This window comes from Stegastes partitus, unplaced genomic scaffold (genome assembly GCF_000690725.1).
Source record: "Stegastes partitus isolate 25-593 unplaced genomic scaffold, Stegastes_partitus-1.0.2 Scaffold981, whole genome shotgun sequence".
Classification (NCBI taxonomy): Eukaryota; Metazoa; Chordata; class Actinopteri; family Pomacentridae; genus Stegastes; species Stegastes partitus.
The window spans coordinates 102,622-127,547 of NW_007578712.1; the positions used below are offsets into that span (position 1 = coordinate 102,622).

Below are 24,926 nucleotides of genomic sequence, written 5' to 3' on the forward strand. Positions count from 1 at the left end.
AATGGCCGGCCGCACGGAAGTGGTTTTGTTTCGGTCTCTACCCACAATAGTATGTGAGAAATGAGAGCTTTTACGTATTTAAGATTCAGTTAGCTCCCTTAAAGGTGTTTTGTATTTATTTAAGAATATTTTATTTTTTGTTAATATTATTTTGTTTTCGCCCGAACTAAACGAAAGATAGCGAGCTAGCTTGTTAGCTAGGTCTATTATCGCAAGCAGCCATGCCGTCCTACTCTGAGCTGAGGAAAACCAACCACTTCTACTACTTCATCAAATTCACCTTAAATGTCTACTCTATGCTCTTCTCGGTAAGTTTTTGTTCTAATTATTCACGTCAGCATCCATAGTAAGCTCATTTAAGCTGCACCCATGCTAACTGTAAAAGACTGAAGCCACTCAATAGCATCTGCGAGACATCCTTCCAAACTTCATTGAAAACACCTGTATTTACGTGTATCATCTGTTCCAGCCACATATCCAATTTGTAGAATAAAGCTTAACCTATATGGGGAACCTATATATTCTACTATATAATTCGGCATATGTGCCGAACTACAACTGCGGCTCTTTCGGTTACAATTTTAAATTTAAATCACTGCTTCATCTCAAACTCCAGCCAACTTCCACTTAAATAGCGTTACAGCTCGTGACAGCGTATTTCCGAGATTTTACTGAAACCAACTAATGTATGTTAGACAGAACACATTCCGAATTCACCAATGGGCTATAATAAGTATAAGATAATTCAAGATTAGAATAATAGGTGTGTGCATTTGTCGTTGTGCCATGTAACATTAAGTTAGCATGTTTTTTAAAGGCCTTTGGTGTGGAATTTCGTGGATCCTTGCTAGCTGGTAAATGGTTAGCGTTAGCTTACAAGAAAAGCATTATCCCATGCATTTTCATAAATTTTAATCAATTTAAAATACAAGAACAGTGGGTAGCCTTGTAATATAACAAAATATGCATATGTTAATAATTGCTTTTGGCATTGAAACAATACACAGCGATCACCGGCTAACATGCAGCACGGTGGCGCAGGGCGTTGGATCCAGTTAAAGGGGTGATATTGTGAGTAAACAGTTTGCCGACAGAAAATACGAGCAGGCTAACGGGAGCTAATTCAGGCTCCTGTTGTTGTTCTTCTTTCTATTGAAGTGAAAGATTTACTTTTATTAAATTAGATATTGATAATTGATGTATTTCTGATTTTGACCTGTGCATTCCTCCACATGAGCATATCAGATCTTTTATCTGATCAGCACACAGGTGGCAAAGCTGTCTTGTACAGAACTAATGTTGTTTCCCACTTTAATGAGCACTGTAGTTCTGGCATAGTTCCATCATTTTGGTTCATTTGACTTCAGGTGAGCAAACAGAAATCTATTTCAATAAAGTTTCACTTCTCACTGCTGACCATATTATTGTGACTTCAACTTTAAGCCCTTTTCAGGCATGACATATCGAACTTTGTCGGCTTCACCATGCTGTTAAAGTGGCATTTTTCTGTCATTCAGACAGATGTCAGTTTTACATTCATGTTCCTTGTGACTCTCTTGAGATATATCCATCACATTGATAGATATTTGTCATTGGACAGTACACCAAGTGTACTGTGATGAACACATTAATAATAGTTAATAATGCACTAATGAACAAAAGACTAAAAAAGCAAGCTTATCAACCTTTTTGAATAAAAAAATAAATTTAGTGTATTTATGATTTCCCAAATCACTTAAAGTACTGTTCATGTGTGTGATGTTATTTAAAACCCAACTTTACTAACAATAAAAAAAAAATAATAATAAAAAAAGAACTACAACGATAAAGAAATATCTGAACATCTGTGATGCAGCTCTACTTTAACTGCAGTTTACTAACTGTTGGTCTGTGTGACAGGTCTCCTGTCTGAGGTGAAGAAAATTACACAGTGTGACCTGCTGTTAGACCCTGATCGATCCTGTCTCTAAGTCAGAAATAATTTATAATTATAAATAATTAATAAAGTTGCTGACGTGGTTCAGCAAACAGAAATGTGTGCAAATGGTTTCACTTTGGATATCCTCCTATGGATCCTGCTGCTGTTTGAGGCTGCAGGTTTTTAATAAACTTAAAGCAAAGACTCCGACAAACAGCTGAAAGCAACAAACTAAACTTCAGCTCCTGTTCACATTTTGTTAAAAAAAAAAATCATGGATTACATTTACGATCGTTGATTTTCGATAATCTTTGTCCATCATGTTTTTCTGTGAACGTTTCAGTTTGTCATAGATATAAATTGGTTGAGAAAAGTGAATGAGAAGGCGTTGTTTGCATTTGTCAGAAAACTGTGTCTGTTGCTTTCTGTGATGTTTTTGAAAGTATATTGGTGCTGAAATCCTTGTACGTATGTAAACTCATTATCTCATATCTGCACATATTCATATGTAAACTCATGTCACAGCTCTACTTATCCACATGTAAATTCACTGTCATATTTACATACATTTATATATACATCCATATGAAGGTTAATTATGTCTGGTATATTGTCTCTATGAGACTTTTATTATATCTTTTTTTTAATTTTTTTTTTTTTAGCTGTATTGTACTTTTGTAATTATTGTCCTGCCATGTCTGTTCTCCCATGTCTCATCTGTATCCAGCTGCTGTAAAATGTGAATTTCCCTGGGTGAGGGATCAATAAAGTTTGTCTTATCTTTTTTTTAAATGTGGAAAAAGCCTTTCAAAAACCATCTCACTTAACTCAAAGTACAGTTGTGCCTATCTGTTTATATGACAGCATACACTTTAGACTTGTGCCATATTAAAAATGATATGGAAATGCTACTAGGTTCAATTTAGTAAGATTGCCATTACAAATTTTATGGTAAAGTGACCAGAGTGCTCACTCAGACATAACGCTGACACATTCAGATGCAGTCAGATTAATAGTAAGGTATGTATGTTGGAATGTGGCTTCAGACTGCAGCAGATAAACCATCTCTAATGTAAAGATTTATCCAAATAAGCAAATATGCATTAATGCTGTTTTGAATGAGATGGCCAAGGTGAGGTGCAGATTCAAGAAGAAGCATTTAAATTAGGTTTTTCAGCATTTAAAAAAAAAAAAAAAAATCACAACACAGCTCTCTTTCATTAAGCTACACTGACCTCCAAACACTCAAGTTAATGAATTTGGTACACTTTGGTTGTGGATGGAGCAGTTGTCTGTGCAAACAGGTGCACTGGCAGCTTAATGGATCTACTCATGCAGGACTTTGGGCATATTTGTGTTTGTTGAAGTGGGTGGGATTAATTGGGCCACCATAGCCACTTCAAGTAAGTTAATGATTTTTTTTTTTTTTTGCAAAAGCATTGAAAAGTAAAGGTGAATCATCCTAGGCATTAATCGTCCCAAATCCCTGTATTCTATGTGGCATCATGCTTCCACCATCTATACCACTTTGGTCTCCAGGAACACTGTCAGTTTGCACCACCACTCATCCTGTAGTTGTCAGATATGTGCACCCTAAAGCACACTATTGAATATGACTCCAAAACATTAGTAGTTTGATTCCATTAGCAGTCCACAGTCCCTTTCATATGATCCGTCTGTGTCCTCTGCTATCTGTCCCTCTTACTGCTGTGATTTAGGACAGTGTGGCCCGGCTCAGCTCAATAGACAAAAGCTCCTTTGCCCCCAAGCTAGCCATGTAGACTTAATTAAAGCTATCTTTGCTGTCAGAATGTTAAGTTTGGTTGATGTCATTTAAGTGGGGTTCTGATGACAGGAATCTCATGGGATTTACTAAGGCTTGCCCAGTGGAATGTGAATAAGTCTGGTTGTTTTTTAAAATTATATTTTTTCTATTTCTTGAAAATCACATACAACCATACAGTATTTTTTATTAGATACTGCAAATTGCAAGCACCTTAATTTAACATGGATTTTGCGTATTCCTTAAGAATGACTGTTAGCTGAAAGCCTCACATGTATACAGCATACAGGTCAGACCTTTGCACAGGGGCACTGTTTATCCAATATGTGCACCCATCAGGGTTTTCTGTGAGGGTTGGTGTCAGATCTCTTTCTATAAAGTCTGTTTCTCATTATTCTTTCATCTGTATTACTGCTGCAGTGAAGGTTAAAGCCGACATTGCAGGGTTTTCTCAAAGGTGCTGTCTGGGTTCCAGATTTACTTTCAAACACAAATGTTTATACTTGATTTATTCTTTGTTGAGGCTTACCTTATCAGTAGCTTGCTACCTGCTTATCCATGCTGGTGCTTCTAACTGTCATCAGAGCTGATGTGACAGAAATATCTATCAGCTGATTAGCTTGATGATGAGTGTCGGTCACACTCCCTTCACACAAACTGTTTAAACACGAATTGTAATTCAGTGTTTAAACATCTGTCTTTCCTGTTGCCAGCCTCACTTTATGCTGAGATCAAGATGCGTCTCAGTAGTTTTTTTTTTCCTGCACCAATGTTTCCAAATCCATTCTGATAGGTTTCCTAAATACCTGTTTATGTCCATTTGGCTTAAAGTGCTCCACAAAAAACACTTAGGTGCCACACCTCAGCTTTTCTATGGTAGGGAAAACCCTGCACTGAATGTGTGAACTAAGCCAAATGTTTCTGCTTTATAGACGGTCGTGGGCAGTAAATGGAGTTGCAGTAGTTGGACCCCACTCTTAAAGCAAATTACCTCGGTTTGCAATTGAAAATCAATAGCAGAGACGCAAACACTGTTTCCTGTTTCCCTTTTTGCAGCACTTTGATTAGTTAAGAAGAAACACAGGTGGAACAGTGTATTTGAGTAATTTGTCAACATGTGCCCTGAAGATATTTTATCATTGTGCACCAAGATTTGGTTCGTCTTCTGCCAAACTAACCAGCTGGAAGCAGTGGTGGAGAGTAACGAAGTGCATATATTCAAGCATTTTACTTGAGTGCAATGTTGAAATGCGTTTCCTTGACACACTTCTATTTTCTGCTTATGCTTCACATCACGTTAGAGAAATATTGTTCTGTTCACTCCACTACATTTACCTAACAGATAAAATTACTAGGGGTTGAACAATATGTGTTTGTTTTTTAACTATTAGTAATCAAGGAGAACAATGACTGATATTTGAAGTTTTGCAAGTGAAAATAAAAATCTTAGGGCCAAAATTTAGAATGATACAAACTCCAACACAGAGTTTTGTTAAAATGATTTTGTTTTCTAATGTTTTGAATGTGTTTAGTTAACTTTTCAACATTTGTCCTTCAGTGTTCATGACCTTACTTGTTACGTGTAACCAACTAGATGTGCTGTGGCTCATAACCAACTTTTTTGAATTTCCCTTCTGGGATATATAAAGTTTTTTTTTTTTTCATTTCATTTCATTTACAGTGATTAAGCAGAGTCATAGGTGAGCTGTTGTGCTTAAGCTGCAGGGAGTGTGTATGGGTGGCTGGGGAGAGAGGCAGCGACTACTTACACCTGCACATTTACAGTGTGGAAAGTTACAGTGTAGTTACATCTAAGGCAAAAAGTGTTTATTTTAATTTAAAAACTGCTAAATATGTAACTTTGATGCACAGAGAGGAGCTTTAAGGGGTTTAATAGTCAACCAGAGAGGAACTTTAAGTCAATCTTTTTAATTGGAGATTGACTGAAAAAGTAATAATACAGATTGCTAAATATTTGATCTCGCCAGGCAAATAATATCTGTCTTTAAATAATCACTCTTGAGTTTGCCTGTAAATATTTTTTGATCAAAACACAATCAGTTCTTCAAATGCAGAACATTAAAAAAATAAAATAAAATAAATCAGTGGATCCCTACCTTTTTGGCTTGTGGCTTCTTGCAATAAACTTGGTAAACTCCTGCTTCACATTTTTAGATGTCTGTGAGTTATAAGTAGCTCTACCAAAGAGTAATTTTACCTCCAAGTTTTGTTTAACGAACAGTCAGAAGTTCAAAAAGATTAAATATGGCAGCATTTCACATAAAAGAAAGGTTCTGAGGGGGAAAAAATGCAAATTTGTGTAGCAGAATTTTTTTTTTTCTTATTTCTTAACCCATCAAGTTTCTCAAGATAATTAATGTAGCCAGAAGTAGTTTCCCCTGAACAGCTACAACAGAAAAATGTGACTTTAGCATACATGCATGTGTAGGAATCTTATGTTTAATATAGTATAATAATGACTAACTCAGAAGTGCCAGTCTCTTGCTGAACAATTCCTTTTACTTTGATACAGGAAGTCTACTTTGCTGATAATACTGTTTCTACGTAGTTTTATCTGTAGGATCAGCCTGTTTCTCCTATTACCAACTAGAAGTCAAAGTGTAAAGCAAAGCTGTGGACATGAATGTACTTTGGAGCCAATCATTGTTGTCATGGTGCAGTCATATTATGCTAGCATCACATTTTACCCTCATTTTTCTTTTTCCCTATACCTTTAGTCATCCTTTCACATTTCGTAGCCTTTACCCAACATGATGTGAGCACTCACAGCAGCTTCAGTGCATTTTAAGGTTTGTGGACAGGAATCCAAAGAATCTAAGTATGTTATGTATAATAAACTAGGAAAACTATTTAAACTTTAAGTTTTACCTATAAAGTAAGGGCGGCTGTGGCTGGTAGAGCAGGTTGTCCTCCACTCGCAAGGTTGGTGGTTCGATCTATCATCTATCTATCATCCACAGTTGAAGTGTCCTTGGACAAGACACCGAACCCGACGTTGCTCCCAATTGCAGGCTGCACCTTTCATGGCAGTTCTGTCACCATTGGTGTATGTATGTGTGTGTGAATGGGTGAATGAGAAACACATTGTAAAGCGCTTTGGATACAAGCGCTATATAAGTACAGACCATTTACCATTTAAAGTGCCAAAAGCTCACTTGCTGTAGGAATGAAACAATTAGGCAAGCATAGTTTAGGCTGTGAAATGGTGGGAAGACCATTAGTGTTACACAGTGCAGAGCCAAAATATCTGAAGAGGACATTTCCTGCCATGTGCTACTGGTGCAACAATTGAATCCTACTCTGATTTGATCAAAGAACGAGGAAAGAAACTGAACTGGCCAGCTGATGTACTGACGTCAGTGCCTTCCCTGTAGGATTGTTGGTGCTGTTAAACCAAACAGAGCAAAGCGAAGAAGTCAAACAGCCACATTAAGTTTTAAAACAAACTGACCTACACTGAGGGAATCTAATGCACTATCCAATCTCTGCTGGTAATTTAAGTTACATTTCAGTTGTACTGATTAAATCTCCCAAATGTCACTGAAATCATATTCTCCGGTGCTACCATTTGTTTTTGGATTGTTGCATTAAGCGATGATGGCCATGACAGCACGCCTATACACCAAGACTTATTGTACTTATCCTAAATAACACTGGTGCCACGGGGGAGGGCATGTCCTGTCCCCTTCATTTACTGAGTAATTCCAATAAGTGGATATGGTTGTAGCTTGTATTGACTGGAGCCTTATCCTGACTTAAGCAACAAATCCACTTAAAAACCTTTAGTTGTCTGGATTTTAAAGGAGCATCTCAAACTCTTTTAATAGTATTAATGTTGTTTCAATGACTGAGGGACTGATGTTTTATATATGCTTTAATTACATTCACATGCTTTTTCTGTTCTGCCTGTCTGTTCATTTGTATTTTAAAAAACAGTTTCTGTCTGCCCTTTATGTTGACATTTCATTTTTCAGGGCAGTTTGATCCAAAATGGCATCATAACTCTAACAATTCTTAATGTAATTTGCAGGAGAGAGGATAAAGAAAACAGAATCATAACAGTGTTTTAAGTGCAGTTGTCTGTCCACACATAGTTATACTGGCTCTATCCTGTAGAGGGTCACATGAGGCTGGAGTCTCTTACAGTCTGGAAGTAAAGGCAGATGTTTACAACAGAGTCTATTTGTTGAAACCACTGAACAGTGTTGAGTTGTTAACAGCATCTCTAATGTCAGTCTCCACACAATTGGTACTCCCCAAAAGACATCCGAATTAATATATAGATCATAAAACAACACTACTTAATCAACTGAGGAGTTCATCTCATCAACCCTCTGTCACTTTCCATTGCTTTCTCTCCCCAGCTGATGGGTCTGTGTGTGCTGTGTGTGGGAGTGTATGCCGAAGTGGAAAGGCAGAAGAATCGAACCCTGGAGGGTCTTTTCCTGGCTCCCGCAGTGGTGCTCATCCTGCTGGGTCTGGTGATGTTCACTGTATCAGTGGTGGGCATGGTTGGATCCCTCAGGGACAACAAGACCCTGCTGCACATGGTAGGGATCATGGAGGAGGAGGAGGGGTTGTGTTAAAGGTTGTTGTACGTGATACCCATTTACTCTTTGTATAATAGTTCTAAAAAAAAAATCTTTGATTATTCATTTTCAATGATTTAAAAAACCTAGAATCAACTTGTCCAACATTCTTTGAAGCACCCATAGGTGTTACCAGAACTGGAAAAAGTGTTAGAGATTTTTTACTGATTACATTTTTAATTTGTTGCTATTCTTGTTTCCTACCTGTCCATGTAAGTTCAGCCGACAGTTCAGCTGAAAAGTCCCAGAAATTTTGTCACGTGACTGTTTGTCTGTTTGTTTGTTGCAGCTGTGTCACTAACGGCGTTATGACTGCACAGAGAACAGTAGTGTCTGTTTTTTTCAGTCTGGTTAGAGCAAATGGTTTATTTCTAATTTTTAAATGAGACTTGATTAATAAAGTGATTTTGATTAAATATCCAGATATGTAGCCCTGATTTGGTTGTTTTTCCCAACAGAACCAAACTTCACACATGATTAGTTCAAGAGTCATCACAAGTTTAAAATCTGACAGGTCTTCCTGATTTTACAGTTTGGTGCTATAATAAATGGTGTCATTTTGGCAATTAAAAAAACAAACAAAAAAACATGTCTTTTAAACCTACGGACGGGTTTTGGGGTTCAGAGAGTCTTTGTTTTTTGTTTTTTTTATGCAGTTCAAGTTGTCAGTTTAGTTACAAAATCAGGGCAGTAATGTGGAATAAAACGATTATTGGAAAAAAAAAATACTTCTATAAAACTATGCGTTTAAATGTGTATGTGGACACAGTTTTTGTAAATACACTAATTGTCACAGCAGTTGATAAAAAATTTAAAGTGAGGATCACTTTTAGATGCCATTTTCTCTTCAAATCCAAAAGCACAGCTGTTGCATTTGCCAATAACAGAAAAAGCTCAAATGAATATTATTGTGGTTGCTATGCAACTGTCTCATTAGCTGTAGCTAAATAACTTGAACTGAGAAAGGGGATTATAAGTTAGCTATAGAAGAGTGTGTGATGTCTCTGCTTGTGCTTTGATGGAGAGGATTAGGGACTCATTTAATACTGAGAAAGTCATAAAGTTATGGGAAAAACATTAATGATTTTCTCTCGTGCTGACATTCTCTATAAACCAAGCTGGTAAACCAAGCTTTTAACTCGGTTTCCTACAATTTGAAAAACTTGTCAGCAAATGTGCGACAAATAATTGCAGTTTTAGCTCTAGGTGTCTGTATGATGGTTTTTTTGGCGTCAATCCAGAGTCCTTCACTGTTGTCTATTTATCAATACAGAATCCAATCCAATAATTACATTTGCCAAAATGACACAGCTGCCAAGTCCAGACTCAAGCTATAACCTGCAAATATGATAAGCCAGAAAAGTGAACTGGATTTAACACAATCAGCTCTGGAGCAGACGTGTCCCTCTGGTCTAGTTCCTGGAAGTACAAAAACACAACTGCTCATGATTTTGCAGTGGTGTCACAGAGTGGTGCCACTCTCCATGTAGCTGATCTTTGGCCATGTGCTTACACTGGCTTTCAGAGAGCACACCAACAAGAAGTTAATTTTTGGCCACAATCAAGTTAATTAAGAATTAGCTGGCCCTGTTTGGAACTGATTCAACCACAGTCAGTCCTGAATAGTTCCCATAGAAAAGCTTAGTGATGTGGCTGTACACTGCTCTTGATTGAAGTGGCATCTTTACCAGACCAACTCAGTGCATCCTAATGTTTGTGCTTCTTTTTTGTTTGTTTTTTTGAAGCCAAAAATAATGTTTGAAAGCTGTTGCCTGCTACCTGTTTTGTGCTTGTTTTTAGCTGATAAGCTTTAGTGTATACTTTTAAGTTATGGAATCTGCATGTTGTCAGATGTCTAATAACAAGTTGAGTACATCAAAGAAAGGATTTTGACAAGTTTATATTAGTTTAACTGATCCATTATACTGTCTCTCTTTGGTGCATTGAAAAGGAGAAATTTAACCAAGCAGTTGGGTCAGTTTTATTTTTTAAAGCAATGTTCTGGTAAATTACAGTGTTTTTACTTGTTCTTGTTAACAATATAAGTAGTTTTCTTGGCGTTTTGGTACACCATTGGTAATTCCGTACCATGAGGATGCTGTATGAATGTGTTGTCTTTGTCCCTCCACAGTTCCTCTGTGTTCTCTGTGTGCTGCTGCTCCTCCAGGCCATTGCCCTCACCGCAGCGCTTATCTTTGAAAAGAAGGTAAGCATTGCGATCCATCCTGTACAGTTCTGTAATACCCCAATGATCTTCCTCATTGTACTTTCTGATTGGCATCATGTTTGTCAGTCGTCGTCCTAACAATAACCACGTCTTCTCTCTGCTTCATCTAGACGTCTGCCTTGTTTCAGAGTAGTATACGAGAAGGAATCAAACACTATTACGATGACCTCGACTTCAAAAACATCTTGGACTATGTGCAACAAAAGGTAGTATAATGTCCTACTTAGAAAACATTGACCGGCAGGACATTGTTCTGCATATATTACAGATAATTTGTATGCAGGTATTGGTGTAAAATGTTGAGGTGTGATGCGATAAATAAATGTGGGCTGTACCAGCTAGAGGTTATCTAGAGGACTCTGGAAGTACTGCATTTGCTTTAGTGTTTTCTCTGACACTTTCTTTCTGTTGGTTCATGGTGCCCATTAACAGAAAAGCCTATAACCACACAAATACCTGCCCCCTTCTTAACATACTGAAGAGGGTCAACAGGACAAGCACTGTAGGGCTCTCTGGCTGTTTTCAAACGTGTTAGACTTCATAGTAATGTGGCTAGACAGTTTCCCTAATGAGCCCACAACCTGATCCACAGTAGGTAAATAAACACAAGTGAGTGATTGATTGGGAACTTCCACATGCCTGAACTAAAAGTTGTTCTCGATAGCAGGCAAGCCCCTTGCATAGCAGCTATGTTGTCTTGTTTGAATGGGTAACTACAAAGCATTGTAAAGCCCTTTGAGTACCACTTAATTGACAAAAAGTGCAGACTATTTACTATAACTAGGGTTTATGTTGCTGATGTTTAAAGAAGCGTAGACTCATTTCTATCATTTTGTTCTTCTTAAATCAAACTGCAAATCTACAGAAGTCTTTTACTAAAAAGCAAGAACAGAAAGTTGTTTTTGTTTCTCTGGTGAAGAAACACAATGCAAGAAAAAAAAAAGTTCATGAAATTATAGTGGCAACCTGCAGCTAATAAATTGATCAAAAGAATGATTGTACATAGAGGAAATATTTCTGTGTGAGATGTATATTTCATGTGTGCAGTAAATGTAAAAGGGGCATTAGTATCAGCTCCACTGAGGTCTCTACAGGTTCAGTGTTGTTATTTATTGAACTTCCAAAAAATAGGCTATAATAGGCATTTAATCTTTGACTGGGGAAGAAATAATGTTGCCTCTCAACTACCATTTTCACAGTTTGAAGCTTCTGTAGAAAGAGTAGTAAATCCTGCTTCTCGGCTTGTGTCCGTATTTCTTCCACCCCTTGTAAAAAATGTCTTATCTGTACAGCCAGTGTGGTGCCTGGTGTAACAGCATGCAGCTGTGGTCGGGCAGTCACAGAGCAAAAGGTGTCTTTGTGTAAGAAAGGTCATAACGTGTTGGATACTTCATTGAATTCCTTCTGTCATAAACCTTTTCTGCAGTCTTCATGTGACCCCCTGTATTTTACTGCAGACAGTGACTTCATGTTTCTGTAGGAGTTGGACATACAGATGGCTAATTTGTCTCTGTGGGTTAGTGGGGTGGACAGGGACAAAGTGCTGAGGCAGGTGGGCGGTATAAGCATGATCTGAGGTGGAACAGATGGGGATTAAACAGGAGACTCTCAGTGTGTTGTTTTTATGAGAGATTTGAAAACACCTTGTCGAGTTTGTTAGTTTGAGGGGTTGTTTTTTTTTTTTTGGTTTAATGTCATGCTTCCTAATTGGCTCGTCTTTATTCTGTTTTGTTTCCCAGTTTTCATGTTGCGGAGGGGATGAGTATAAGGACTGGGGAGTCAATCAGTACCATTTCTGCAATGGTACTGGTCCACTAGCCTGTGGGGTTCCATATACCTGCTGTGTTCAACGCAAGGTGAGTGTTGGAAACACATATACACAGATAATAACACAACAAAATAGATGTCTTCCGTGGTCTTTTGTCTTGCTACTTAAGAATGTAGTTCTTTGCTTTGGGGTATTTTTGCGTTTTGTTGAGAGAAAGTCAGAGGGAGAGGCAGGAAAGTGAGGAGTAGAGAGTAAGGTGGTGCTGACCTGTAGCAAATTGTCCTGGACTAGAATCGATTGAGCCTCAGGGACTATAGCCCTTATACATGGGATGCCTGCTCGTCCAGGTGAGCTGTAAGGTCTCCTAATTCCCTTTTATCTTGATCCCAATCAGTGGAAGAAAACATCAGTGGCTGCCTTTGGTTCTGAAAACCCCTTCATTAAGTCTTCTTAACTCTTAGAACCGGATAGACACACGTTGCCTTCAAATTTACATCCTTTCTTGATGGTTGAATTGCTCTTTAAGTATTGATTGTAGTGAGATGTAGCACAAATCAAATGAAGCTGCACAACTTGACCTTTCAAACAATGCTAGTAGCTCGTCTGTGTCAGCAAGAAAAATATTTTTGAATTTACCGTAAATTGAGTAACACTCTGCATCCAGCTCCTCACTCATTACTCTAGTTTGAATCACTCATTAACCTCTCATTCCATGCATATGTTAGTGTATAAATATGTACATTTCTATATAATACAATCATTACTTAGATATTAACATGTCTATGCAATGATATGTTGATGTATTGATATGATATTACAAAAGAACAGAGAGACTGGAGCTTTGTAATCGTGCTTGTTACATTTTTGTTCATTTGGAAGTAATCGTGTCATGATGGCTGATCACATTTTATCAAAGTAATATTTTTATATACCTGCTTGGTTTAACAAATCACAAGATTTTCATCATTTCATAACCTAATGATACTAGTTGTTTCTCAGTGCACCAAACAGTAATCCAGTTTTAAAATTACAGCAAACATTTGCTTGGTTTTCCACATTTGTAAGCTGCGTGCGAAATGTGAAATGATGTGAAATTTATTTCTGTTGAACACGTTTTTCCCAGTTGCTAAGTCATAGAGTATCCCACCAGTGAGTGATAATGCCAGATTCCAGATAGTCTTTCATAAATAATTATTAAAAGATATGTCTACTGCCAGCATTTTATGGTGTGATACATGTAAAAAAAAATTGCAATTCCATAATATGCAATATTTCTTAGATATATATATATATATAAAATATCTTCAAGTATTATCGCATCAGTTGATGGAGGATTTAGATAGCCTCGACTGTTCTGGAAAAAAACACAAAGCTAGAGCGTATATGACCAGCCTTGATGATGACTATGTTTAAAGCAATGGTAGTAAAATTAGCCTGAAATCAGCCGATGGATCATTGGATTAATGATGCTCCTCCATCATTGACGCTGTTTGAACCCATGTCACTTTGTTACCAATTCACAATTAGTAGATCACTTAAAAGTATTGTGTTAAGAATAAAGAATTCATTTTAAAACTACACATCAGCTGTCACATAATTCTGCAGATGATGTGGAGTCAAAGCACACCACAAATGAGCAGCACTAGAGTTTGTTTAAAGTCAGATGTCAACCACGTTCAGCTGGTTGTGGTCAGTATGACTGAGAGTTTTCATACTAGTCTAATTAAACTGCACTGCACAGGTCAGATATGACACTACTGCAAGAAACTGTAAATCAGACACTTTAAAAAAAAACACTATAAAAACAAACAAATATGAATGGAATTGATGCTTCTTGAGTCTGACACCACTGAAAGCAACTCAAGCTGAAAATGGACCTTTGAAGTACTTAAAATTTGCTTTTCAGACAGGCAAATTAGACTCTCTATCTGTTTGCACAGACATCCAATTTCCATTCTAAGATATGGACACATTTCAGAGGAACCCCTTTAGCCAAATAATTAGCAAACACTGATACCATGTGCTCAGCAAAGAGTATCAGTGATGTTACCTGTTCCTGCTCCTCACAGCCATCATGTTTGTTCCTGCTGGCTCAGATCCAGTCGCCATCCACTCGATTAGCCATGTCTTGTGCTCTATCAACGCAAGAAGAGATACTTGTTATCTACACAACAGAGGGGTAATTGATTGTGTGACAGAAGAGCATCATCTGGCTAACAGGAAATGTGCTGTGATTCAAACGTATATGGCCTTTGGGAGATTTCTGTCTTTAAATTAAACGTTGGTCCCTTGTTGCCCATTCTATTCTCCAAATGCCAAATTCCCCTTCCTTGGCTTGTTGATACCATCTCTGGAAGCAGTGGAGCTGTGCTCAAGAAATTAATGACAGAATCTTCTAGTACTCGCTCTTTCATACAACCAAGCAGTCCAGAAGGAAAGGAGTTGATTAGAAAGGCTGAACATTGGCTAGATTTTTGCAGTTATCCATTTTTATCTGTCATGGCAACAGCGGTTTTTCCAAGGTTTAGGTTCACGCTCTAGCTGGCAGGGGAAAGGTACATTCCCATGTCAGCAGCTGCACTCTCACATTTGTCTCCATGGCGCAGTGTCTGGTCATCTTGGCTCAGTTTAACTTTTGTCCCTGACACTCTAAATTGTGACTCCTTGCACAGGTGGGAGAGGTCATCAACACCTTGTGTGGTTACAAGACTCTGGATCAAGAGGTAAGAGCAACAAGATACGTTTGTCCACTGGTATTAATATATGTGAACAAATTCTAATCAAATCTCCTTGAAAACCCTTTATTTGTTAGCATGTTACATCCACTGTCTGGATAATGCCTGGATTTACAACATGAGTGATGTTCCTGGTCACATTGACTTATACTGTCACTATCACAGGTACACTGTAGTAGTTATTAAATACTAATACTAAATATAATGAAATAAAAAGAAAATCCTGAAACACACACAAAAAAATTCTCCTAACTTATTGGCCCAAAACTACGACCATGATAACTCTGAGTATAAGAAGACAACTGTTCTTGCAATTAAAACAAAACAAAGCATTTTAGACATAAAGCCGCTTTGGACAAACTTTATTGGGAACATTTCTGTTCAAGAGAAACAGAAGTTAGAAATCAACAAATGCTTGTGGGATGAAATGTTACACCAATACTGACAACAGAAGATCTATCATATGGACCAGCGCTCCTGAATATTTGTACTCTGGTTGCATCTGTGTACCCAAAATTTTTCACTGCCTTTAGAACTGAATAATACATTATCTGTACTGCAGCTAAGCAGCTGGATAGCTGTGTGGCTAAAAATCACTGTACTGTCAAATTTCTCTCAGCTGAAATCGAGTAAATTTATCCACGTGGGCGGGCCGCCCAGAGACACACAAAGACCCCCTGTTAAATGTCAGCTGCGCCGGTGTGACCAATAAAAATGCTTAGTCGCACTCCACAGATCTTTGGTCATTAGATGAGAACTGTCTAGTCCTCTGGTGCATTGCATTCATCACAGCAAAAAATATCATCGTTGTTGTGCGTGCACTGACTTAGTTCCCTTTTTTTTTTTTTATTGAAAATGAATACACAGGAGGATGCACATGGAAAAACTAATCGAGAACAACCAAGCCGAACAAAGATACTGTACATTAGCAGATATACTATACATGCATCACATATTTACATGTAGAAACGAGCAAAATGTTTCTGTAGGATAAAGGTAGTGCAGAGGTGTACAGGGAGTGGTCAAATAAGCCCCCTTTACTATTATAGCACACAGTTTAGAGTAAAAATTACCCCAAAATCTGTTGTAATGCTTCCACCTCCTGTCTGGTACACATTATCTTGTAATCATGAAATCCTGCATCTCATAAATAGGTAGTAAGGCCTTATTATGAGATCCAAAAGTGATACTGAAAAATTGTGAAATATGTTGTGCAACAACCTTTTTCTCTTGTTTATTGTCTGTGTCTCCCTAAATATAAGATAAACCGAGATGAGTCATTAAATTCTGCATTAGGTTTTGGAAATAAAATCACTGTCTGATTGCATTTTTTATAGACATCAGTAAGGATGCTTTATAACTTTAATTATGTTATTTAACCGTTCACCTACGGTGGCCCAGAAGTGTCACAACACAACACAACAAGCCACAACGCTACAAAATAAACCACACTACTACAAAATTAACCACAACACAACCCAACTAAATTAACCACAACACAACACAATTAGCCGCAACACTACAAAATAAGCTGCAACACAACACAACGGCTGCAATGGAAATTGTTTTGTTTTTTTTTTACCCGGAAGTTATACTGTGAAGTGCGCAACGCCACACAGCAAGCTAAAGGTGTCAAACAAGCAATGACTCTTTATTTGTAAATCAAAGTTAACAGCCGCTTTAATAGCGCATACCGAGATTGATGGACACTATTTGCCATCAGTATTTTACATACTTTCGAGTTGTTTCCAACAATCTCCGGCTTCTGCCCACTTCGTGTGGTTGTGCACTTCACAATATAACTTTCGGGTTTAAAAAAAACAACTTCCGTTGCAGCCGTTGTGTTGTGTTGCGGCTTATTTTGTAGTGTTACGGCTAATTGTGTTGTGTTGTGACTAATTTTGTAGTGTTGCAGCTAATTGTGTTGTGTAGTGGTTAATTTGATTGTGTTGTGGTTAATTTTGTAGGGTTGCGGCTAATTTTGTAGCGTTGTGGCTTATTGTGTTGTGTTGTGGCTTTTGTTTTGTTGGGACACTTCTGGGCCACCATATTCACCAGTCAGTGACAACATCGGTTATAGCAGAATGGCAACTACATGGACATTTACTGTTCTGTGCCAGAGTTTTTATTATTTTTTAGAAAGTGATTCAAATAGATGGTAAATTTTTATTGGGTTCTTCCTTTAACCACCTGTCCACAGAGTTTCATGTGATGTGGCCTGGTAGATTTAATGTATCAAAGCAGCCAGAGAAACTGCATATAAACACACCTAGGCTTTCTCCTTAGCAGAGGGACACTAACTTGGTTTGTCACAGTACAGCAAGTATCCATTTAACAGCACCATAGTTGTAGTATGTGATGTTTTTAGTTTATCCAATGTTTCATGGCTGTAAATCAATCTTTAGGTTCTTCAGCATAATAAGCTGTTGAGGACAGTTTAAGTTTTTGCATTCGGCTTTAACTCCTTACTGACTGAACTCCTGATTCCTCTTTCTAGTTTAATGGGGGTTTTCTTACAAATATTAATGGCTGCTGTGTTGCTGCTGACTCTTACTCATCATATATTCATTTTTCTGTCCTCAGTTAGTTTTTACACTGACTGCAAATAAGCAGCTTACAGCTATAATTGAAATGGCTTCTACTTTGTGTGACAGCTTTGGAGTTTTAGGAACCTCACTTTTTCATGGTGGCTGTTGAGTTTGGGTTTAAGATTGAAACTTTTCCTCTTGTTTTCTTTCTCTGGTCTGTGTATCAGCGTGAAACCCTGCATGAGTTGATCCATGTGCGAGGCTGCATCCACGCAGTCAACCTCTGGATGAGTGACAACATTGGAATAACCATTGCACTCTGCTGCGCCATCGGGCTGCCACAGGTAATTGAAAACTCAAGGCACTGACTCACTGAAACTGAACTCTGTTTGAAAAACCTTCTTTTAAACCAAATGCACCTCTCCTGACTGAGGCTGTTTATCAGAACAGAAAACCCTTACTTCCTGTAAAGGTTTCTGAAAGCATCATTTTCCTGCCTGGCAAATAATTTACTTTTCTGAAAAGATTCAGCACCCTGAGGATGTTGGTGAAACCTAAACTGATTGTGGTGTCAGCCTTTCACAGACCATCTGCTTCATGTTTTTTGTTAAACCTTGACTTGTCTCCTGCACAAGACAGTGCATCTCTTGCATAAATTTAGGATTTTCTTGGCGACTGAACAAACTATAAGGACTATAATTACTTTTCTAAAGTGGCTCCATAAATAGCTTCGGTTCTCCCCATCACCACTGCGCTACAAAAAAGTTGTGGCTCACACGAGAAACTTTGTCCTGTGAAAAATGAACCTGTCCTTAAGTGCCCTCACAGCACTTCTAGAAGAAAATTTTAAAGATTTGACTTATTGTTCTGAACTTGGTTCACAGACATAATTACTTGTCATTCCTTTAAAATGCTGTTAACGTACACCAGAGTCTGATTTCTTTCTTTCTGTGCTGATCTTGTACACGTCAGCATGGTCAGTGGTTCTCTACCTGAACATCAGCATGTGAGGCGCATTGATTCACAGCCGTCATCATTCTACTGTATGAATGGTTACGTGAACAGGATAAAAATGTTTAAATGTGTTCAATGACATAAAATTGCTTAAATAATGGATATATTTGAAAAATATTAAAAATGTTTTTTTTTGAAGAGGGGTAGTTTGAAAAGTGCCTTATGTTGACAGTTCTCAATCATGGAACGTACCATGAAATATCACTTTGCTCTAAAAACATAAAACACATTTATTGACAACAAAACTAAACAAATTCAACCTATAAGTAGTAAAATGCATAACTCAAGACTTCCAAATTACAAAACTGTTATTTGGGATTTTTGCAAAAAATAAATAATAAAAAACATCATAATAGGATACTTACATACACCTGTAGTAAAAGATTGGGGCAGAATTTTTTGCTAAAATATTGTTAAAGTTGTATATACCTATGACTAGAAATGTAACGTGTTAATGTAACAAAATGTCTGAGATTACAAAATTCTAAAAAAAAGTTTTTTTCTCACCCCCCCCGTTTAAAAGTAATCAAAAATGTCGCAACACATTCTCAGAGTATCCTGGTGCTTTGTTCGTCACTTACACTCCAACGGGTTGAAGGCACAAAAAGTCCCTTTCATATTCACATATAGCTGCCATATGGCACCAAATTGTTTTTAACATTTTACAAAAAAACTTGTGTCTGAAAAATGTTTTATCATGAAAATGCAAAGTTAGCATACCCCAGATAAATTTTTTTTTATTTTTATTTTTTTTTAATTGAAGTAATGTTGCTTGAATTTTGAAATGTTAGTCGACTTTTGGAGATCAGGTATTTGTAGCTACGTGGCAGCAGCATGCAACAGAGGGTTTATCAAAATATAACTCAGCTCAGGTTAGTTAACTGCAGTTGGGCTGCAGTTTCTCATTCCGTTGGCTCTGACAGAAGGTTGTAATCGGTAGTTTATCATCAGCAGGGTTTTTGGCAGTGCTCTATAGCTGAGGCCTCACTAGACCACGTACATTTATATAACAAATAATGAGTGTGTGAATGAAACAAAATATTAATGTTTGAGGGAACAGAGCACACAGGTAATGCCATATACATTAAAACCGTCCTCTTCTCACTATGTTGAGATGAGAAACATCAATGTGCTGTTACCAACTTTCATGAGAGAAAACTTCTACAGATGGCAGATGTCAAAAAATTTCCAGGATGATGTTTCAGTCTTGTAGGTTTATGTTTAGAGATGTGTCTAAGCAGTTCTAAAGATCGCTGTAGAGGCCGATCATCTGATAAAATAAACCTGCAGAGTGTGCACCAGTGAAAGTGGCTCGAATTTCTGACATTCAGGCTGGAAAAATACACAAATCTGCAAAAAAATACATAGATCTGCAGAGCTGTGACTCTACCTCTCTTCCTCGTTGGCAAAGAGTTGCAGTGTACAAAACACCAGGTTATCAGCTTCTCATCTTTAGCGCGTGCCGACTAATAAATGGTAATGGTATGGGTAACTTGACGGCATGCCAAAACTAAACTCGTCTGCTGTCTGCGAAAAGTGCTTGCTGCAAGCTGGTGTCTATACTCAGCCAGAGATCTTTTCTTAGATAAGAACCTCCACTCTGTTACACTACTGTTTAAGTGCACTGAATGCTAATGTGGATGCAACAACTCCAGCAGAGCGACGTTTAATCACATCTGTCAGGAGTCTCTGGTTAAAATTTCCATCATATCATATCAACAACCTCTGATTATTAACTGAATATCTCTTGTCTGCTTTTGCATTTGGTGACACAGTTATCATTGCCTTAATTATAAATATTAATAAAGGAAGATGTAATTATTTATTTTACAAAATTGAAAAAACCTGGAATCAACATGTCCAACATTTTCCAAGTAGCCACAGGGATTACCAATACTAGGAAAGAATGGAGACTACTTACTATAGATACTACATTTTATATTGCATGACATTTTGAGTTTGTTTCCAAACACGTCTTCTGCAGTTTTGTTAAAAAGTTCCTGAATTTTTGTCACCTGGCTGGTGGTCACAGCTGAGTCACTAATGTCTTAATGGTAGCACAGAAGAGTGCTGAATTGTCTGGGGGTTTTTTACAGACTCTGGTGCAAATGGTTTATTTTTTAGATAACATTTAAATAAGACATGAAAAGAGATTCTGATGAAATATTATAATTTCAGGCATAGATTTAAATAATTTTCCCCTAAGGATGGCACGTCACAGATGAGCAGTTAAAGAACCATTAGAAACCTGAAAATCAGACGTTCCTTTCTGTCTTTACAATTTGATAAATGGTGTAATTTTGGCAATTATTGGTAAGATAACATGCCTTTCAAACCCACCGGCAGGCTTTGGGGCTCAGAACTAGGACAAAGTTGTGAACAGTCGTGATGTGTCCTGTGCAAAAGTTAGAGTGAATCAGAAGAGCCAACTCCCATTGAATGAGAGCCAACTCCCGATTGTTTTTTTTTTTTTTCCCGCTGCTCAGTGGCTCAGCTCAGCCCACAGCAGAACTTTGTTTTAATTGGCAGCATGGCGGCCTTGTGGCCAATCACATGAGAGGATTTAGTGCCACAGCTGATGTTGTAATGGAGATGCAATGCTATCTTGAGGAACCCCTCATCCAAAAAGCAGAGGACCCACTGAGCTGGTGGCAGACCAAGGCCTCAGTCTTCCCCCACCTGGTGAAGGGGATGGAGGGGAGACTGTGTACTATGGCAACAGCTGTTCCCTCTGAGAGAGTCTTCACAATAACCGAGAGGAGAATCAGCCAACAGTGGCGACTCTAGGCTTTTTTTTTTTTTAGGGGGGGCCAATAGGGGGCCAATACTATATTTTGGGAGGCACCCAATTGCTGCGTTATTCATAGATGTAGCCTATAGCAATAGTGTTCCTTACTTGTACTCACATTGTATGACTAAATATAGACCTAACCTGATTAAATAGATCTAACAAAATAAACATGATCTGGAAAAGGTTTCTGGTCAGAACGTACTTGTACAATATGGAATGTACAATAACTGCTTCTTTCAAAAGCAACTCATGACACTCAGACTGATTCACAGTGAAGACTCATGTTAATAACAGCCTGATGGCTCAAGATACATTACAATGATACATACATGTAAATACACACATAAACACAATGCTCTCCTCTTTTATATGAACAATGTTGTTCTTCATTTGCTCTGAGTGACAGGTATTGTTTTTTGAACTTTAAAAAATTTAATTTTAAAAAAAAAAAAAGGGACATTTGTCATGCATTTGGAGCCAAAAATATGTCAACTTATAAGAAAATATTCTTTCTTGGGGTCCAGTGGACCTCGAAAGACCGTCTACGTATGACAGCATGAAGTCCTGAATAGGGTTAAGATAACTAACCAAGCTGGCTGCTCCTCTTTCTGACATTTCTGAGCCCTGCTGCTGCTGGAACAGAGACTAAATGACACCATTCAGCTGTAACTCAAACCTGGGATTGGGAATGCCCTGGATGCTCCAAAAAAAATCTCTGTGTAAAGTGTCTTCATTTAAAGTTAGCAGATTTACCTTGTTTCAAAAAAAAAAAAAAGAAGAAGAAGAAGAAAAAAACCGTAGCAAGATTTCGTGTTATATAATCATTAATGCAGGAACCCCTTGATGGTCATTTATCATCTAGTTGGCACGTTTCATAAACCTGCACTAAGGACATACTGTTTAGTGTTTGAACTGAGTTTTGTTCTGTTTCTGTTCGGGTTCTGTTCTGTGGGAGTGTTTGCAGTGTTTTGTTCATCTGTTTTCATGTTAAATTAGGTTAAAAGTTGGATTAAAATATTAAACAAAAGTAAGAATGCCTGCTTTTGTGTCATAAAAATACTCAAAATTAGGCCATTATAAGGCTTCTTATAAAAACACTAAATTCAAAAGGGTTGATCAACACACAAAGCATTCATATTTGCCAAGTTAAGCTAAAATATGAGGCTACAGATGATAATAAATTAAGAGCCGTTTGAAAACCAAAAGAGCTGGCTCTTCTTTGGGAGCCGTGCCACAAGAGCCGGCTCTTTGAAAAGAGCTGAACTTCCCATCACTTGTAAACAGAAGCATCGAGGTGTTTATACCAGCATTAGTAAGTCTACGTGGTGGACTTGCCCTGTATTACTAGTATTTTGTCTTTCCTCAGGTTGCCTTAGTTTTATGTTAGATTTAACTGAAGATCTGACACAGTTTAGTGTAAGACACGCACAAGTGGAGAAGACATTTAATGCTTTTTCACTGCACTTTCTATGTTGTCAGGAATGCTCAGCGATCAGCCCTGCGCTGTAGGGATTAGTTGGTTAATACGAAAAAATGAATAACAGTTTGCAATAAATCATTCGTCATCTGTTTATTTTGTCGCATTTCTTGGAATAAAAATTGAGTCACGAAACAACTATCTGAGGAATCATTAGTGATAATTACACATGACACATGGAGAGTATTTGTATTAATTAAACCATCGTCATGTTCAAGAAGAAGAAGAAGAAGGACAAAACAGAGAAAAAGAAGAAGCTGGAGAAGTGGAGTCAAGGTAGCAGAAGTAGAGCAGGTTCTGAGGAATGGAAGACGCCTGGCAAAATGCTGAAGATAAAAAACAACAACAACAACAAACATTTCTTAGATTGAAACCTGAAATCGGAAACATACATGTTTCAAAGTGCTCCCAGGTTTTACCAACACTGGAAAAAGTTGGGGATTCCACATGCTACAGATATTTTCCTACTTCCATTTTAAAGTTGTTTTCATGCTTCTGTCTGCTCTGCCCCTGCAGCTGCTGGGCATCATCCTGAGCTGTGTCTTCTGGAACCTGCTGGTGGACATGAGCGAGTCGGCCGACATGGTGGACTTCAGGCTGAAGAAGTCAGAGTTTGAGTACAGCGAGCTGGACCTGGCCGGTGCCGGTTGGTGCATGTGCCTGCCGAGGGACGGCGGCTACCTACCCGTCCCCGCCTCTGAGCCCGAACTCGACCCCATTGACGTTCACCTGGAGAAGCTCAAGAAGCAGCCGCCTCGTACACACTCTCAGCTTCGAGAAATGCAGCAGTCCAGATCGGCCACCGGGCTGGACGAGGTAGACGTTGGCCGGAAGCAGAAAAGGGAACACTGAACGGTCTTCTTTTGCCCTGTCCTGCCTTTTGGGTTTTTGCCTTTTTTTTCTGTCATTGTAATCATTTCATTAGTTAGAGTTGTGTTGCACTACTTAATGGTTGAACCTGTCAGTCATTGGATCAAGAGAAATTTGGTCAGCTAAAGGGATCAGAAGTACTTTGGCACTTTGTTGATGAATTTGTTTACAACAAAATTTGTAACCTGCAACATTGGCTTTTTTTTTAAAGCAACATTTCTTCTGTCTTATCTGTTGCTTTTCGAGGATTTATGGCATTATATCATATTTTATTTACATTTTTAGCCTTTGAAATTGAGCTATGTCTCATGTGCTAAAGCTTACCTCAGGCTATTTTGAAAATAGCCCATAGTCAGAGGACAGTACTCTTTGGTGTATAAATTAATGGTAGCTTGAAAAGGTGTTTTTCAGTGTCGGAGAAATAGGAATAGCCAAGTACGTCTTGCGTGTAGCGTCTGTGAAGGATGTATACAGTTGTGTATTATTTGATTTTTATTATGATTTCAATTTGATTTTGTGCAATCGGTGTACATTGTAAGACTGATAGTTGTGGAATAACATGGGATGCATGTTTTGTACTGTATATGAAGTAAGTTTAAAGAAAAAAAAAACTCAGTCTACATGTCAGGCTCTCATCGGGGGGCTTCAGTCTTTTCCATTTTTTTAACTAAACTTTTTATTCCTCTCATCTTTTAAATGAACAACTAAAGGGATTGTCCAGACTACAAATCCAGTGAAAAGCAACTCTGACAGTTTTTGTATCTGAGTTATGCACTGTTTTGAGCTTCCCCCTAGCTCCTGCCTTGTATCAACACTACTGTTCTTGTCAATAAAGCTGAATTTGTCTACTGGCTTTTTGCAGAGTTGTTAGTTTGCAGGGTGTTTCCCATATTTACCTTTTTTACCCAGTTCAGAAATGATTTTTTTGTTAAAAAACAAAAAAACAACCACAACAACAAAAGAAACTGAAAGTGAAATCCAGTCTTTAACTAGACACCCAACAGCTTCAAATCAACAGGTTCACTTGAGGCAATCAGGCAGCCAAGACCACAGCTGACTCATGGGTCCGATACCCACATTACCATACTGTACAATACACCAGAGGAAAAAAAAAATTTAGTATCCCCCAGTACATAGTGAGTTTAGTGCAGTGTGCCAAAAATACCAGGATGTCTTACTGCATCCAGTAGCATTCAGAAGTTTGC

The 24,926-nt window shown here is 37.9% G+C and overlaps 1 protein-coding gene across 1 annotated transcript; it reads left to right on the forward strand.

The window, feature by feature from the left end:
* Positions 1–24,574, forward strand: LOC103366798 (tetraspanin-15). Its single transcript, XM_008294627.1, has 8 exons — positions 1–308; positions 8,087–8,272; positions 10,443–10,517; positions 10,649–10,744; positions 12,278–12,394; positions 14,979–15,029; positions 17,797–17,913; positions 23,368–24,574. The coding sequence occupies exons 1-8, from the start codon at positions 222–224 to the stop codon at positions 23,701–23,703; spliced, it is 1,065 nt and encodes a 354-aa protein (XP_008292849.1). The 5' UTR covers positions 1–221; the 3' UTR covers positions 23,704–24,574.
* The last annotated feature ends 352 nt before the right edge of the window (positions 24,575–24,926 follow it).

What these genes read in the sequence shown, in the direction of transcription:
- LOC103366798 (XM_008294627.1), top strand. Translation starts at nt 222, where the DNA reads ATGCCGTCCTACTCTGAGCTGAGGAAAACCAACCACTTCTACTACTTC. An exon ending in TGGACTATGTGCAACAAAAG is followed by an intron (nt 10,745 to 12,277) that starts GTAGTATAATGT and finishes TTTGTTTCCCAG; the next exon opens with TTTTCATGTTGCGGAGGGGA. An exon ending in ACAAGACTCTGGATCAAGAG is followed by an intron (nt 15,030 to 17,796) that starts GTAAGAGCAACA and finishes TCTGTGTATCAG; the next exon opens with CGTGAAACCCTGCATGAGTT.